At 37.9% G+C, this 15,153-nt stretch overlaps 1 protein-coding gene across 3 annotated transcripts in view; it reads right to left on the bottom strand.

The window, feature by feature from the left end:
• Window positions 1-15,153, bottom strand: part of LOC103813633 (anoctamin-4) — a 235,008-nt gene that overhangs the window by 53,006 nt on the left and 166,849 nt on the right. For all 3 annotated transcript variants that reach the window (XM_050969710.1, XM_050969708.1, XM_050969707.1), the window contains 4 exons: window positions 12,866-12,997; window positions 3,428-3,534; window positions 1,273-1,328; window positions 646-767 (listed from right to left, as the gene is read on the bottom strand). In XM_050969710.1, coding sequence (XP_050825667.1) covers window positions 646-767; window positions 1,273-1,328; window positions 3,428-3,534; window positions 12,866-12,997 — 417 coding nt within the window. The remainder of the gene's footprint in view (window positions 1-645; window positions 768-1,272; window positions 1,329-3,427; window positions 3,535-12,865; window positions 12,998-15,153) is intronic.

Below are 15,153 nucleotides of genomic sequence, written 5' to 3'. Positions count from 1 at the left end.
AGGCTATTTGAAAACATTATTTTAAAGGCCTGTAAGAACTTGGAATCACAGCTCAGCTTTCTCAGTGTTTTTTTCTTTGCAGACTCCTTCCAAGATGAGTAAAAATCTGGACAGTGGTGATGTGGCTGGTCTGAATTAAAGGGCAGTGGTACAGAGGAGACTTGCATCACTGGTGTTGTGAACACAGCAGCACACTCAGCAATTTGTAAGCTCTGTGCCATTTGTAAGCATCATGAGAGCTCATTCTGTGGCTGATTTTTGGAAAAAGAAGACCTAGTTGGTGGAGCCTATCTTTCACCAAAGCCAGGCTCCAAGGAGGAAGAACTCCTCCTGTGGACAGATGTCTAACCAAGTACATCCAGCCTCCACAGATTCTTCTCTTCCTTTTTTACCTTCTTAAATATCCTGTAAACACTTCATTACAAATTACAGTGTCAGGAAACTCTGGAAGGAAACTTCTTTCACCTTCTAAAACTCCTCTACAAATACTTCTTTGGATGTAGTGTCACCATGAACTCAATGGTTTCCCATGACTTCGGGATCAGGTTTTAAAATCCACATGGATTGAATGAGCTCTCCATGGTTTTGTAAGAAGTGAAATAACCTGTGCTATAATGTGACATAGCAAAAGCAGGTAAGTCTTACCTTACAAGATCCAGTGGCTGGTATTTATACCACACTCCCCAGGAAGCCCAGCACTCATAGAGAAGGTGTCTGTGGTTTTCTGCTCCATGGGTTTTTATTGAATTTTTACTTCTGTAACTTCCCTAAAATACAAATCTGGACATTAATGAATAACAGCAGCAAAAAAGAGCATTTAAGAAATCTCTCTTACTAACAGCATGGATAACACAATTTATGAAAACTACATATTTGTGCTCCAAAAGCTAAATATGGCATTAAAAAAAATCAACTGATGTCACTAAGATTTGAGAATATTCTTCCTAAGAAATTTATAATAAATTATATTCAAGTCATAGCCTATAAATGCAAAGAAAATCTTAGGAGACTCTCAAAAGGTCCCCCAGAGTGTGATGTTTTCCTCTCTGAAAACATACTGATATAACAACTCAAAGAGTTTTTACAGAACAGATCTAGAACAACTCTCTTTACTCATCTCTTTTTGCAAGAAATACCCCTAATTTTTCCCCAAGGAAAAAAGAATTGCTAAATGGAAGCCTGTCAAGGCAGACATTAATAAGGTTAAGGATAAATAATTACACAATTAAGAATTCATTTGGTGGGAAAAGGAAAAAAAAAAGAGCAAAATACCTCATGAAGAGGAAATGCAGCTTCATAGGAGCCATTACTGAGCAATCGATTCAGACCTGAGAATCAAAATTATTCAATTATTTAACAACAGGAGCAGAAAGATGGCTAAGTAAAAAGCAAAACGTATTTCCAGAAACTGGCTAAATGGAGATGGAAGACAATTGACAGTACACAATACATGTAGAAAAATTAATCTTCTATAGATTTTGATAACTAAGAAATAATACAGAGAAAGACTTGTTCAAATAATAATCAAAATTTATCATTTGTTATGTTTAAGGCTTAATGATTCATTAGCCAAATCCATCTTTAGTGTAACTTCAGTGAAATTGGAGACTTTACACCAGGTTTAAAGTCTGACCTTATAAAACTTGGTCTAACAAAGCTATTTAGATGAAGAGCTGCATATCTTGGGGGCTAAAAACTTCAGGGTAGGCTCTGACATTTTTGAATTGCAGACCACTAAGGCAACAGAAACTCATAATTTCCATATGATAAGAACTTTTTAAAATGTGTTCAGCTTCTGTCTGATGAAAGTTGCCAAACAGACAGAAAGGAACAAGACAAACTGCAGCATTACAAGACCAGAAAATAAAATCATTCCTATGAGGCACAAAAAAGTAACCATCCAACCCACTCACTCAGGTCATGTCCCTCTTTAATGAGAGCCTGGAGAAATAATGTTTGCTGAGATGTTGGTGATTTTCACTTGGAAGATCACCAAAACAGGACTGTACTGCTACCAGGCAATGCCAAACAAAATATCCACATGAAGAACCTGAAGGTATTTGAACCCCATTGACCAAGAGGCATAGAGTCTTGATTCCTTTCCTAATTCACAGGGGACAGACAGCAACAAGAATACAGCAATGAGAAATTTTGAGTCAACATGAATAATTCTTTCAGTGGCAGTATCAGTGTCTGCCTGGCAAAATATGTTTTCTTCCAATGTCTCTGTCAGAAAAGTAAAGCTTGCACAGCTGAGCTGGGCTTTGCTCTGCCCAGTGATCACTGCAAGGTTGTGATCACTACAGGAACAGCACAAGTTGGCATGGGAGGGAGATTGGGATCTGGAGGTAGGCAGGGACTGCAGGTGTTTGGGCAAGATACAGCATCAGCTCTGCTCAGGGCTATTGCTGCCCTCATCCCAGCAGCAAGAAAAGAAAGAAAGAAAAGAAAGAAAAGAAAAGAAAAGAAAAGAAAAGAAAGAAAAGAAAGAAAAGAAAGAAAAGAAAAAGAAAAGAAAAAGAAAGAAAGAAAAAGAAAGAAAGAAAAGAAAAAGAAAAGAAAAGAAAGAAAGAAAAGAAAAGAAAAGAAAGAAAAGAAGAAAAGAAAAGAAAAGAAAAGAAAGAAAAGAAAAGAAAAGAAAAGAAAGAAAAGAAAAGAAAGAAAGAAGAAAGAGTGAAGTTCTGGGATATATCTCTTCCTCTTCAGGAAAGTGAGCTTTAAACAGCAAGGCAATGAAATAGACTGCAGAGTTTTATGGAGAGTTTCTCTACATTTGTCTCTGTGTGGTACTCAAGCTGTGTGTACTCTGTATGATTTGGCAGAAGGTGGCCACTGTTTCATCTTCTGTCCCTCCTCTGTCACTGCCTGCTTCCCTGGACCTGCATGTGTGCCACTCCAAATTTCCACTCCACTCACCAACTGAAAATGAATCCAGAGTTATCCATAGGGTTCTTTGCACTGAGGACATCCATGGTGAACTCCCTTTTGACTTAGAGCAACACCAGAGACACAGAGTCCTCCATCTCCCTTGGGGATGGATGGGTACCCAGGGAGCAGCCCTGTAGCCTGAGATGTAGAGCAGCACTTGCCTTCCTTCCAAGCACATTTTAATGAAAGAATAAAGGTTTTCCTGCATGAGTGTCTCTGCTTCACTGCTCCTAATCTGTTAATATTTCATGCTTAAATCAGCCTCTTCCCTTGCAGAGGTGATCAATCCCATGTGGTGACCTGCCTCTGAAAGCTGACTGATAGTACAGGGAGATGATCACATCTTCCAGGCAAAGCCCCTACCACAGCGGTGGGTGAGATGGAAACAGTCAAAACCAAGCTGATTGAAAAGGAAGGAAAATAGTCTGTTATGAGGCAAGGCAGACTTCTCCTTTCTTTTTTTAAAGACACATTTAAAAGCACATTGCTCAGTACTTACCAATTTTGTTTTTCCCTTCTTCATATTTGACTCTTTGTAAGATATGGTGCACAATTCTACTTCTTGTAGCATTGTTGAAGAAAGTATCTTTGTTGTGTATTATGAAGCTACATGAAAATAAAAACCAAGGACACCTCAGAAATATATAATAGAAGGTTTAAGGCAAACATTTATTTCCATTACTTTATTTAGCACTCTAAAAATCTACAGTGTGTGAGCAGGTGCAGGGAGGATAAAAGACACCTTGATTAAGAGATGGTTAGCCAGATCAGATTCTGTCAGTAACAGTGTTCATTCTCTTACAAAGAATTACATGGAGGAATCTGGAGAAAGATAGAGGATATTTAAGTATTTATTGAGATATGCATCACTTTTAGATAATTCCCTGAAAACTACAAAATTCTTGCACAAAAAATTGCAAAAGCATATCTTTGTAAGTGCAGCAATAGAATTTGACATCTGTTCCAGGCTTTTTTGTTATGCTTTACCATTAAGAGTCAGTTGGAAACATCTACTTGGTAAACCATTCTTACTGAAAACTGTTACTGAATACAATGTTAGAAATTGAAAGTATCATATACTCCTACATTTGGTCCTGGAAGCTAAAATGCAGTAGAAAATTAGCTCTCAGAGGCCACTTATCAAGTTAAGTATGAATACAGCTTCTCAGTTCAATAAGTTAGATGGAAAAAGTTTTGAAAAACCCACCAAACCCTGTAGATAGGACACAATATTGGTTTCCTCATCTGCGTTTTTGAAGAGCTGAAGAATTGAATAAACTGATAAATAAAATGTTAAGGTCACAGAGGTGTCATAGAGAGATGAGTCTGTAGGAGAGCACACTAGAAAAATATGATCTTAAATGAGATCATCTTAATCAGGAGCTTGGCATGGATTCTCTTCACTTTCTCTTTTGCACAATGTGAGATTCACTTCTCAGTTTTCCCCTCAGGTAATTTTACTCAAATTAAATTTTTTTTTTCCAGAATCAGTCTTTACCCATGGGAAATAATATACAGCTTTGCACCTCCACAGTAATTTTGAAAAATGAGGAGTCCAACTTCTGGACTTTGAGAACTTCATGTGCTCCCTCTTTATTATCAAAATTCTCAGCTGAATTTTCAATACAATACAATGTGTACATAAGATCCTTATGTTCTGCTTCAAAGGCTGACAGTAAAATAAGTCCTAAAGTAAAGGTATGTAAGACAAATTGCTCCAAGTGCACCAGAAGTAATAAAACCTGGTTTTTTAGAGATTACTATCTCATGTCTCCTTTGCCACTTCACCCCAGATACTCACAGGCCATTTCTGTGTCTACAATCTACTCACTACTGTACTCAGTAGTTCTGGCTTCCTCCCATTTCCCTGCTATTCCCAAAGTCCTGCTCATGCCCTACAATACCGACCAAAGGTAATTAGATTTATGCATATTTGTTGTGCTGATTTACCAGTGGGCTGGTAGCAAACAGCAAATGCAATTGGTGTCCTCTGGCCATTGTCTTGTCTGTATAAGAACAGTTTTGGGCCACTATTCCATTTCAAGCAGCTATTACTCAAAAGATGTGTAAGACTGAGCTTATCTTTCAGACACAAAAAGATATGTGGATATAAAGATGTATCTTTGCCTCTACATCAAATACTTTTGGAAGTTATTATTTCACATACTGATTACTTTCAGATTCAGTTGAAAGTAATCAGTATGTGAAATAATAACTTCCAAAAGTATTTTGAGAGAAGAAAAATGCTGCATTCACGTAAATCTTAATGCTGATAGAAATTATATTAAAAAATTCTAAGCTGTGAAGCAGTGCTGTTTTCAGCTGAAGCTGGAACTCTGTATTAGGCTGTTTGTGTAGCAGCAGAAACAAATTAAAAGGCAGAAGTAAAAGAGAAATGAATAGTTAGAGATTTTTGCTCTTTTTCAAATTTTCTTTTACTGCCTGACTATCCAAGACCTCACCTCCCAGACAGCACTAAATGTTAAAGAACTGTGATGATAACTTCACAGATATGAAAACAGCACAGTAATTCTCATTCTGACTCAGCTTGACTCATCATTCTGACAAGTTCTTGTAAGATTCAACCATGAATTGGATCACCTTATCTGGGAAACCTGCAACATGGAACCAGATAACACCTTAATCTATTTTCCTTGTAATACAAGGGTATTTTGCTCATCTGTTATCACAACTGTCTCATACTGCAACTAGAGATAGCCATTTCAACATCTTTTCTGAAGAACTTGTTTAATAGTTTTGTTTGTATTTAAGATTTTCTATTTTCATGAGTCATGAATGTAAAAAGGCAAAAATCAAGAGTTACGGGAACTCTAAAGAACAAAGAAATAATCCCTCATTTAAAGAAACACTTTAGTAATTTGCATTCATTTGCTAAGTTAGTAATTGTGTTACTATAGCTTTTGATCTCACATGGGCAAGAAGAAATGACCAGATGTGTCTGTGGAGCAGATGTGAACACCTCAGTGTTCACACTGCCATGAACTCTGCCTGTTCCAGAGTAGCTGAAGCAGCCCTCAAGCACCTGGGAGAATATGAGCTGCAGAGGTTCTGCCCTGCCCAATCTTGTGCCAGTAAGGGCAGGAGGGGGAGAGGAGAGGAAGGACTCACCATGATCAGAGTGGGTCAAAAACATGCCCTTGAGTGTTTCCCAATGTTATTCATGAAGACACAGATAAAGAAGAGATGCTAGAGTTCAGCAAAGGTGAAAGAGTAGTGCCAAAGCTGTGTGCTCTGGATGTTCTGGACCACCCCTAACAATATCACTATTTTGGGATGGAATTGCATGTGATGACATTTAAAAAAAAATCCTCACTTATTTTTGAACATAAAAGTCATAGGGTTTTTAAAATCTGCTTAACTCAAATACACCTGTTTTTTTTCCTGTGAAATTGTCTGTGGAGTAGACCCAGAAAGATCAGCATCACCATAATCAGTGGGGCAGGGACCTCTGGCACAGGAAACAAAAAGAGGCAGACGTGAGTGGAAGGCCTTGAAAGGTTGAGAATATCTCAGGTAGCTGTATCTGTGTTACAACATCCCAGTTAGACATCGACATAAATCAGGACAATGTCAGGGAGGTTTCAATTTATCACAAAAGTCACAGGAGTTCTTGTCAGGTGAGAATCAGGCAGCTCAGCCCTTTCAACCACCACCCCTTCTTCCCATGCTTCATGGGCTTTTTTCCCCCCAAATTTTTGTGCTTCTTATTTCTGAATGTGTGTGGTAAATCCATAGTCACAGAATAACCATCAAAGCTATTCCATCTTCTACAGCACCCAATGAAGAATTCAGAGGAGAAAGATTTTTCTCAGTCTGTGAAGAATCTCACAGTTCAAATTTCAGTTCACAGGGGCCAGAGCTGAAGACAATTTCAAATTAGGTACACATAAACATTTATCAGACATTACTGAGCTATGAATTGTATAAAGCAGAGGCTTTCTAGCAAGTTTTTTAACCCTTGTGGCTTTTAGGTGGAAGAATTTCCTCAGCTCTTCTGTTTCTGCTGCCCTTGTTAGATTTTCAACATGTACAAGGATTTGAATATTCATAAGAGCAATACATCTTGTGTTCAGGCTCAGTAAGAGTTTATTTATGACACTCTTCACTGATGGTTGTCATAATTTTGATGAAAAATAATATATAAGGATTAATACATTATAACTTTTTTACCTGTGAAGTTAATGTACAGGTAGATAAAGCCAGTGATTTGTTCCACAATAGCAATAATCATTAACTTGGTCCTGTAAGTCTTATTTGTGTGAGCTATCCTTGCTCAAAAAGAAAATCCCAATGAAGATAATGAAAGTACTTTTGGAAGGAAAGCTTCCAGACTTGATCCTTAATTAAAGTCCCTTTCAAAAATGTCATTCTGGAAATACTGCTCTTACATTTATGCTTTAAGAGACAGGAAGAGTCAGTGAAGGTTAATTGCTTTGAAGCTATATTTGTAGCCTTTTTAACTAAAGTGTGAACTGGAAATTTCAAACTATCTTTCCATGGATAGCAAAGCACAGCAAAGCTAACAGCTGTCTAAAGAAAGACCTCAAATTAGTGCAAATTCAACCAAGAAAAAATTACCAACGAATTCCTGTTCACACATTGTCTTTGGTAATTTTGCAGGTTGTACAACCCCTTAAAGGGTACATTTAGCTGTTGAATCTTTGAATGCACATTTGAAAAAAAGCAGGTTTACTTTTCCTGCTTGATTTTACTTTTTGTATTTTGGGAAAGCAAAAGGAAGGAAAAGGCTGTTTTCTGCCTTGGTGGCAAGATAAACAAGCTGAAATCTGAACACCTGTGCCCTGGTGACAAAGGTACAAAGGGAGGGTGGGTGTGTGCACAGATCAGTGTGGATCTTTGCACTCTGGGATCCACAGACACTGAAACATCTGATGTCTGACACTCACCACATCTAAAACTGCCTTCTGCTGGAAGCAGTACAGACTAAGAGCACAGATGCTTTGGGAAGTAGTGATCTCTATGTGAGCAGTGTATTCCTTAGCACAGGAAAAATGCTCAACCTTCTGCACTCCCAGGTAAATCACAGAGCCAACAGCCAACCTGTTGCTGGCTGAGGTAATAGCAGGTTTTTAGCTCATTTAACATAGAAAAAGTAAATCACCAGCTGTAGTAGCAGCAGCAATGTGAGTCTGCAGTATTCCCCTGAGAATAATACCACACATTTATCTACTTTATTTGTTTGAAAATGGCTGTATTATTAGCATTTGCTGATTTTCATTTTGCTCGATTTTTAAGGCTGTAGCTAACTGTCTTGCTTATATAAAAGGACATTTTTATTAATGGTTAGCAGGGGGTTTTCATATCATACAGGGCCTGAAACAGGGTCACTTTGGGACAAAGAATGTTGTAGTGGCTCTCTCTGTTTCCAATTTGGCACCACAGACTCAAAACTGCCAAAGTAAAATAGAAAGGCATGAAAGAGCTGAATCTCTCCTCCACCTTCCTCTGCCTTTACCCCAGATCAGTCTTCTCCCCTGATCTCTTCTTAATTTAAATTAGTTCACTTAGAAATATTCAGAAGGAGGGAGCCTTTTATATTTTTCAGGGATGCCCTGCTTCTTTCTATTTTATGCAATTAAAACTTCCAGAATCAGAGGGAATAAAAAAAACAACATTGCAGGGCATGTCCAAGTTTGGCAGCACAAATATTTGTTTGAGAGCAGGATTTACAAGACTGTGTGATTCCCTGTTTATAAAAAGCCATTAAAAATGTATGTTATTATACTGCAGTTGTATTTAAACACCAGAATGACCATCCTGGTCCAAAACAAGTAAGTGTCCATGCAGCTCTGTGCCATGTCTCCAGTTGCAGCAGCTCCCTGCTCTCTCCATGATTTTGGGGTGATGGGGCTCAAGGGAACATGGGCACAGATCATGTTTGTTAAGATGACCCTGAACATCAGAAAAAGCTTGAAAAGTAGCTCCACCTTGAGAGACACATATGGAAATGTGGAAAAAAATACAAGACTTCTGTTCCACAAGGGGACATAATACAAATGAGAAGAACTTCATTAACCTCTGGTATGCAGGGCCATTTTTTGCTTAATTAATCAAGTTACTAACCTAGCCCTCCTAATTGAGTAAATTTTTAATGTTATTTTCACTAAGTAATAAATATTTATTTTAAGTGGTTATTCAATTATATATTAGATTAATATTTAATCAGAGTGTTTATTGACTTTGAAAGATAAAACAAAGGGGAAATAGCTCCTGATATAGAGTTTGAAATCTCTAAACAACAATTAATGTATTTTCCTAGCTAGTGCACAGTTATCTCAGAAATTGCAGCTAATTGCTGCTGTTACTATCCCCAAGTGACTAGCAGAAACATTTCTCACATCTTGTGCATGCTTGTAACAGATACTTTTCAGAAGAAATATTTTGGTATAAGCATGACCTTTTCCAAAAAAAAAAAAAAAAAAAAAAAAGTGCTTGGCAGTTGGCAGAACTTCTTTCCTCCAAAAAGAGATTTTCTATTACTTAAGGAATAAGATGAATTTTGGGCTTCTGTTGTACTGGCAATTTTGAGATATACCCTATGAACTATGCCATAATGCCTTTAAAGGAAAACCTGAAGCTCTGCTGCAAAAATTATAGGCATATCTCACAAATGTCATTCTTGTGTTTTCTTCTTTGCCAGTTTTGAAGGAAGTTTTTCCAAAAAAACTTTTTTTTTTTGGAAAGCTGAATTTCTCAACATCTGGCTTTTTTCCATCTGAATGGAAAAGAAAAATGCAAGAAAGAAAAAGTCTACTGATATGATCTACTAAAATTGCACACACTCCTTGTACATCAATATTTTTTAAATACTATTTCCTATGGAAATAAGGTCTGGTCAGGGTTTTTCCTTAATTATTTTCCTCCCTAAACATTGCATTGTAAGTATTGTCAGTTCTTTGTCTTTCCATGCTTTTAAAAGAAACTCTCACAAATGAAGTTTCTACTCAGATCATGTTATAAAATCTGTATGAAACTGGAGCCCTCTATGTGGAAACTGTGGCTAGATCACAAAAGATAAACTGCCTGGTTTTGGTGACATGAAAGACATTTGATGCTATGAAGAAAGGAAAAAATAAGGAATTTTAGACCCAAATTGAAATATTGCAAACAATCCAAGCTCATATAAATATATAAGGCATACTATTTTAGAAAATGCAAAGCACATAAAACCAGGAAAAAAAGGAAGAATTTGGCAGCCTCCAGGTAGGATATGTGGCAAAATCTACTGTGAGGCCATGGAGATCTTATCTCAAAACTAAGGATATGGAGTTTTCTGCTTTCAAGATGGTTGTAATTGTGAGTGATTTACTTCATGTTCTTCAATAAGCATGTCTTGGATAAACAGTAATTTATGACAACACACAAATCCAAAATATTTTCAACTGCCAGAAGTACATATCTTGCTCTCCAGAAATACTTGCACAATAGCCAGAAAAATCCTCATCAGTGTAATTAAAAGACTGATTATATATTTTAGGCTCCTGTGGGTATTTCTCAAAGAACAGTTGAATGTACTTCCCACTAATCTCTTCCTCTCAGTTAGGATTCTAGATTTGCAGGAAAATTTAATGGCTTCTACTGTAAACTTAAAACTCAAAATCTGTCCATAAGTCCTGACAAAAAGCAGACACTAGTGGAATTTTTCAGCGACCACCTTAACACAGTACAAAAGGACTAAAAACTTGCATTTATTCTTCATTCTCTGAGGACTTCAAGAACTGAAGGAGTTACAAACATTTGCTTAGCTCAAAAAATGGCCATGTGTTCAATAAGTCTCAGACAGCACTGAGGTCAGGTAGCTGAACACTGGTGTGGCACTGGGACCCCTCCAGTCCTGTACCTGTTCTCTCTGAATCAGTTTTGGCACAACTGGAAGAGGAGGCAGAGTCACAGCTAAAGGCTCAGGAGTAGGAAGGAGATTGTTGCTGTTCTTCCAGGCTGTAGGATGATGTGCTTGTGGAACACTGAACTCCACAAGTGATTACCCATGACAAGTTTGTAGCCTCCAGTACAATGACATTGTGTTGGTTATATGCTGAGAGCACTCTAGCAAAACCTTTACTGACCCAAATTTCAAAATGTATGGACTTTTCTTACCATTGACAAAACACAAGCTAAATTTTCATCACATTACTGTAGATGGCAATTTCTCTTTTCAGCATCTCAAGAGTTTCAGTGATTATTTATCTTCACATTTCTTACACAATATTGTGGGTCTCTGGGTTAAAAAACTGAAATACCTGCATGCAACTCAGTAGAAAAATATTGAACAAATCATTGTATTTCAAAATGCTAGTGAAACAAATCAAGCCAGGCACAGGAAACAGGCTGAAGCATGATAGGAACTCCATTGCTGTCAGAGCCAGCATCTTTTGGGAAAAGGAGGCTAGCTCCAACATTTTATAAACCCTACACAAAAGGATAGGAAGACTCCATACAGAAAGCTAAGCAGAGAATGTCAGGTCTGCCATGGAGTAAAGTTTCCAATGCTGCAATGATGTAAAAGAAGCACCAAACAACAGCAGCAGTGTTAATGAAACTAACACTACTTAATAAACTCTCCTGCCAGCTTAGCAACACGAACATGAGCAGGGCAGAAGAATGAAAAAAACCCCTCCAGTTCATAAATGTCAATTCTCCTTTCAGACTCAAAAAAATCTCTCAGAACAAACCACCAACCCCTTTCCTATGTGCACTCATTTTAAGGGAAGTTATCAGGTAATATTACTGTTAATAAAAACATTAATGCTGATATCCCAATTTAGAAGTTTTTTAGTATCACTGATCCATTCTTAAACTAATTTGCACTTACTCTTCCTCTTGCAGGGCACAATAACTGACCCATCTCTGTATCAAACAGACTTCTATTGAAATTTCCCTGGAGTTTTGCACCTGTTCTTGTTTTTCTGCTGTATTTGGAAAGGTGCCATTTGTGACAGAGGTTTATTATACTCATTTTTATTGCAGCTAGTTAATCAAATCCCTGAAAAATTATTCATTCAAAATGAGTTATTTCAGAGCTTTATCAACCTGGCTTTTCCCTGAACAAAACCACATATTTCAGAATTTGGAGTGACCTATAATTCAATCTGTGTCTTCTTTTAGTATATCCTCAACAGTGCTGCCTAATGTGGTGAGGCAGCACTGTTGAGGATTGTGGTTTTGCTCTCAGTCAATGACTGTTTCCCACATCACAAAAACTGTAACTACCCATAAGACATCAAAAATTTGACATGCCTTAAATTTCATACAAGTTCTGAAAGTTACGTGGGCTTTTCCTGCTCTGCATTTTGCAAGGGAATAAAGGTTTCTTGTAGCCAAGTGATTTCTCTGACATTTGTCCAGCACTGGTGCTCTTGGTGGAAAAATGTCCCTGCTAGGTCTAAACCCTGTCTGAACACTGCCATTTTGCAAGGAGTTTGGCTTCTATAAAATGGAAAGAGAAGTGCAATCAAATTGACATTGTCTGTTTTCTTTAGAGTTTTGTTTGTTCTACAGTCATAACAAGGAATGAAATGCAAGTGTGAGTATTTCAACCATTGGTGATGAAGGACTTGTTTTGATTATGTTAAAGACATAAGGAATGCTGAGTAAAGTTTTAATCACATCTTTAAATGAAAAAGGAAAACTGCAATTCTGATCAGAGAGAAAACAGCCATTTGATCCCTTGAAAGAGGTAACTGAAATTAAAAGGAACTTTCCCATTGATTTCCTTAGCTTTGAGCTGGACCTTTAATTAGTAGAAACGTAGACTAGCTCTCTCTCCCTTCTTGTGAAAAAGGACTAATATGAAGGCACTAGTCCTCAATACATGAACAAAGAAATCAATTTTTCCCAAGGTGAATCCAGAAAGAAAAGTTTTCACCTTGCAACTGAGCTGTGATGGAATACTCACTGATGGATCCTTTGTTGGCTGAATGGAGCAGTGTAGCAGTCATTCTCCTCCAGATCTGGCAGTGTTTCCTTGTCCAGTTTCATTGGCTTTCTGGGCAACCATCCTCGGAACCTGCTTATCTGTTTCTCGATCCTGCAGCACATGACAAGTATGAGCATTTGTGACAATGGGTTTTCTCACTACATTTTGAAGTACAGGTTATCAAACCAGGACACTCAATATTTACAACTAGGAAAGGTGCAATGTCTTTTGACTTTTGTTGGTGCAGACCAAATTACATATGCTGAACTCGATTACTCATAACCAGCTTTCTGCAGAGGAGCATTTATTTTGTCTCATCAGAAAAGCAATGCTCTTGGTCCATGCTGTCATAAATCTTATTAAGCCCAGTGAGTGCTTGGCAAGTCTCTATATCTTTTTTCTCACATTTTCAGTTTAAAATTTTAATTCAGGCTTAACCAACATTAGATTTTGGCCATCTAAACACTAAAACAGTGGAAATTGTGACAAAGATCTTTGGCAGCTAAACTCAGCAGGTTACACCCCATTCCTGCTCTCTGTATGAACTCTTACCTTGCAATTGATGCTATTAAAAAAATAGGCTGCTTTGTTCATTTCCTTCAACTGTGGTTTCCTGCAACACTACAACCTCCATGAAAGCAGAACTCTGGGTGTATAAGCTAACAGGTGACTGCTATGCAGATTCTTACATTTGGAAGGTGAAAACAAAGAGTGATTGAGCTGGAGGAAGGGCAGATTTAACTACAGGTGCACTCATGCAAAGATACACAGCGAAATGAAGGGAACCACCAGAGCTCACTGGAGAAGACAATCTAAACCAAATTCAAATCCATACTAGAATGTTATAATGAAAATCTCCTGAGAAAGCTTAGTTTAACACCGTGAGCCCTGCTCCCAGTCCTAACCACTGATCCCTGCAAAAATCATGGACTACAAATTATGGAGTGTGCCCATACTTCAGTCACTGGATGAATGTTTCCAGAAGTGAAACTAAAGGACAAGAATTTACTTCCTTTACTTCCTTTGAACTTCAAACTCAGTTCTGAAAGAAGCTCAAGGGCTGGAAATATGGCAGTGGGATGGGGGCTTGTTTGTTTTGCAGGGGTATTTTGTAGTTGTTGTTTTGGTTTTTTGGTGTTTTTTTTGAAACAGCCAACATAAGAACTCTTAAGACCAAAAAAAGCTGGTACCTCTGCAGAGCTGATTTGAAGGAGGACAACCCATATCCAGGCAGATGAATATATAAGGAAGTGATGTGAAAATGTTACATATTTTCATTTAAAATTCATATAGTTTTTCCTGTAATATAGGAATATATATATTCATATAGTTTTTTCCACCAGGTTTTATTTTGGATAAGGAAGCTAATGGTCATTTTTAAACATGGGCACATTTCAAAATTGTAAATAAATCAGCTGTACCTGTTTTAGTCTCATTTTTACACTTCCAATCTGGAATAGCAGGATGGGGTGAGGGGTGTTGGTTGCTGCATATGTGTGCAAATTTATCATCAGGACTGTTTGGGAAAACTGAAATATGTATGTAAATTTAATATAAGATTTAATTGCTTAATTAATCATAACCTCTCCATGGGCAGTGTTTGCACTGACCCAGCAGTTTGAGCACATGAGGAGGTAGTTTGCAAATGTCTGTGCTGAATGCAGGTGAGATGTCAGATCCCAGAGCTCTAAAGGGCCTGATCCATGTAACTCTCCAGCTGCAGCATCCTGGCAGCCTTGAGCTAGCCTGTGCAGGCAGATGGAAATGTCAAGGGAAAGTAAATTCTCTATGGGTGAAATCCCTGTCTTTTGGCCACTGGTTTTTCCCCTGTAAATTCAGTAAGCCCTGTGTTACCGTTTATTCAACAGGCTTAGTGTGTCTGGGTATGGAAAAGGGAGGAGGAATTAGGAAGAGGGTTTTTCTAAATATCCTGTTCCATTCCTGTTAATTAAACCCGTTTGAATTCTCTAAGCTATTAACAGCCCTGCCCATCTGCAATCCTTTCCCGTTCATGCTGGAAGTCAATGTGCACATTTGAGATACTGCCTGCCTCAGGTTTATCACACCACACAAGCACAGCACACAGGGACCGAGGGCTCTCCCCACTTAACAGCAATGCATTATTCATGCTGGCTTCTCACTCAGTGCACCCAGAATTTGAGTGGTTTGCCATTCCCAAGACTCGGATTGCTTGGCATGCTCAGCCAGCCTGCTGGCAAACGGGTCTGAGAAGGTTGTAAAACCCTACTGCAAAGCACAGCACATGC

Source organism: Serinus canaria, chromosome 1A (assembly GCF_022539315.1).
Source record: "Serinus canaria isolate serCan28SL12 chromosome 1A, serCan2020, whole genome shotgun sequence".
Classification (NCBI taxonomy): Eukaryota; Metazoa; Chordata; class Aves; order Passeriformes; family Fringillidae; genus Serinus; species Serinus canaria.
The sequence above is the reverse complement of the archived record's forward strand: the minus strand, read 5'-3'. Positions and strand labels throughout refer to the sequence as shown.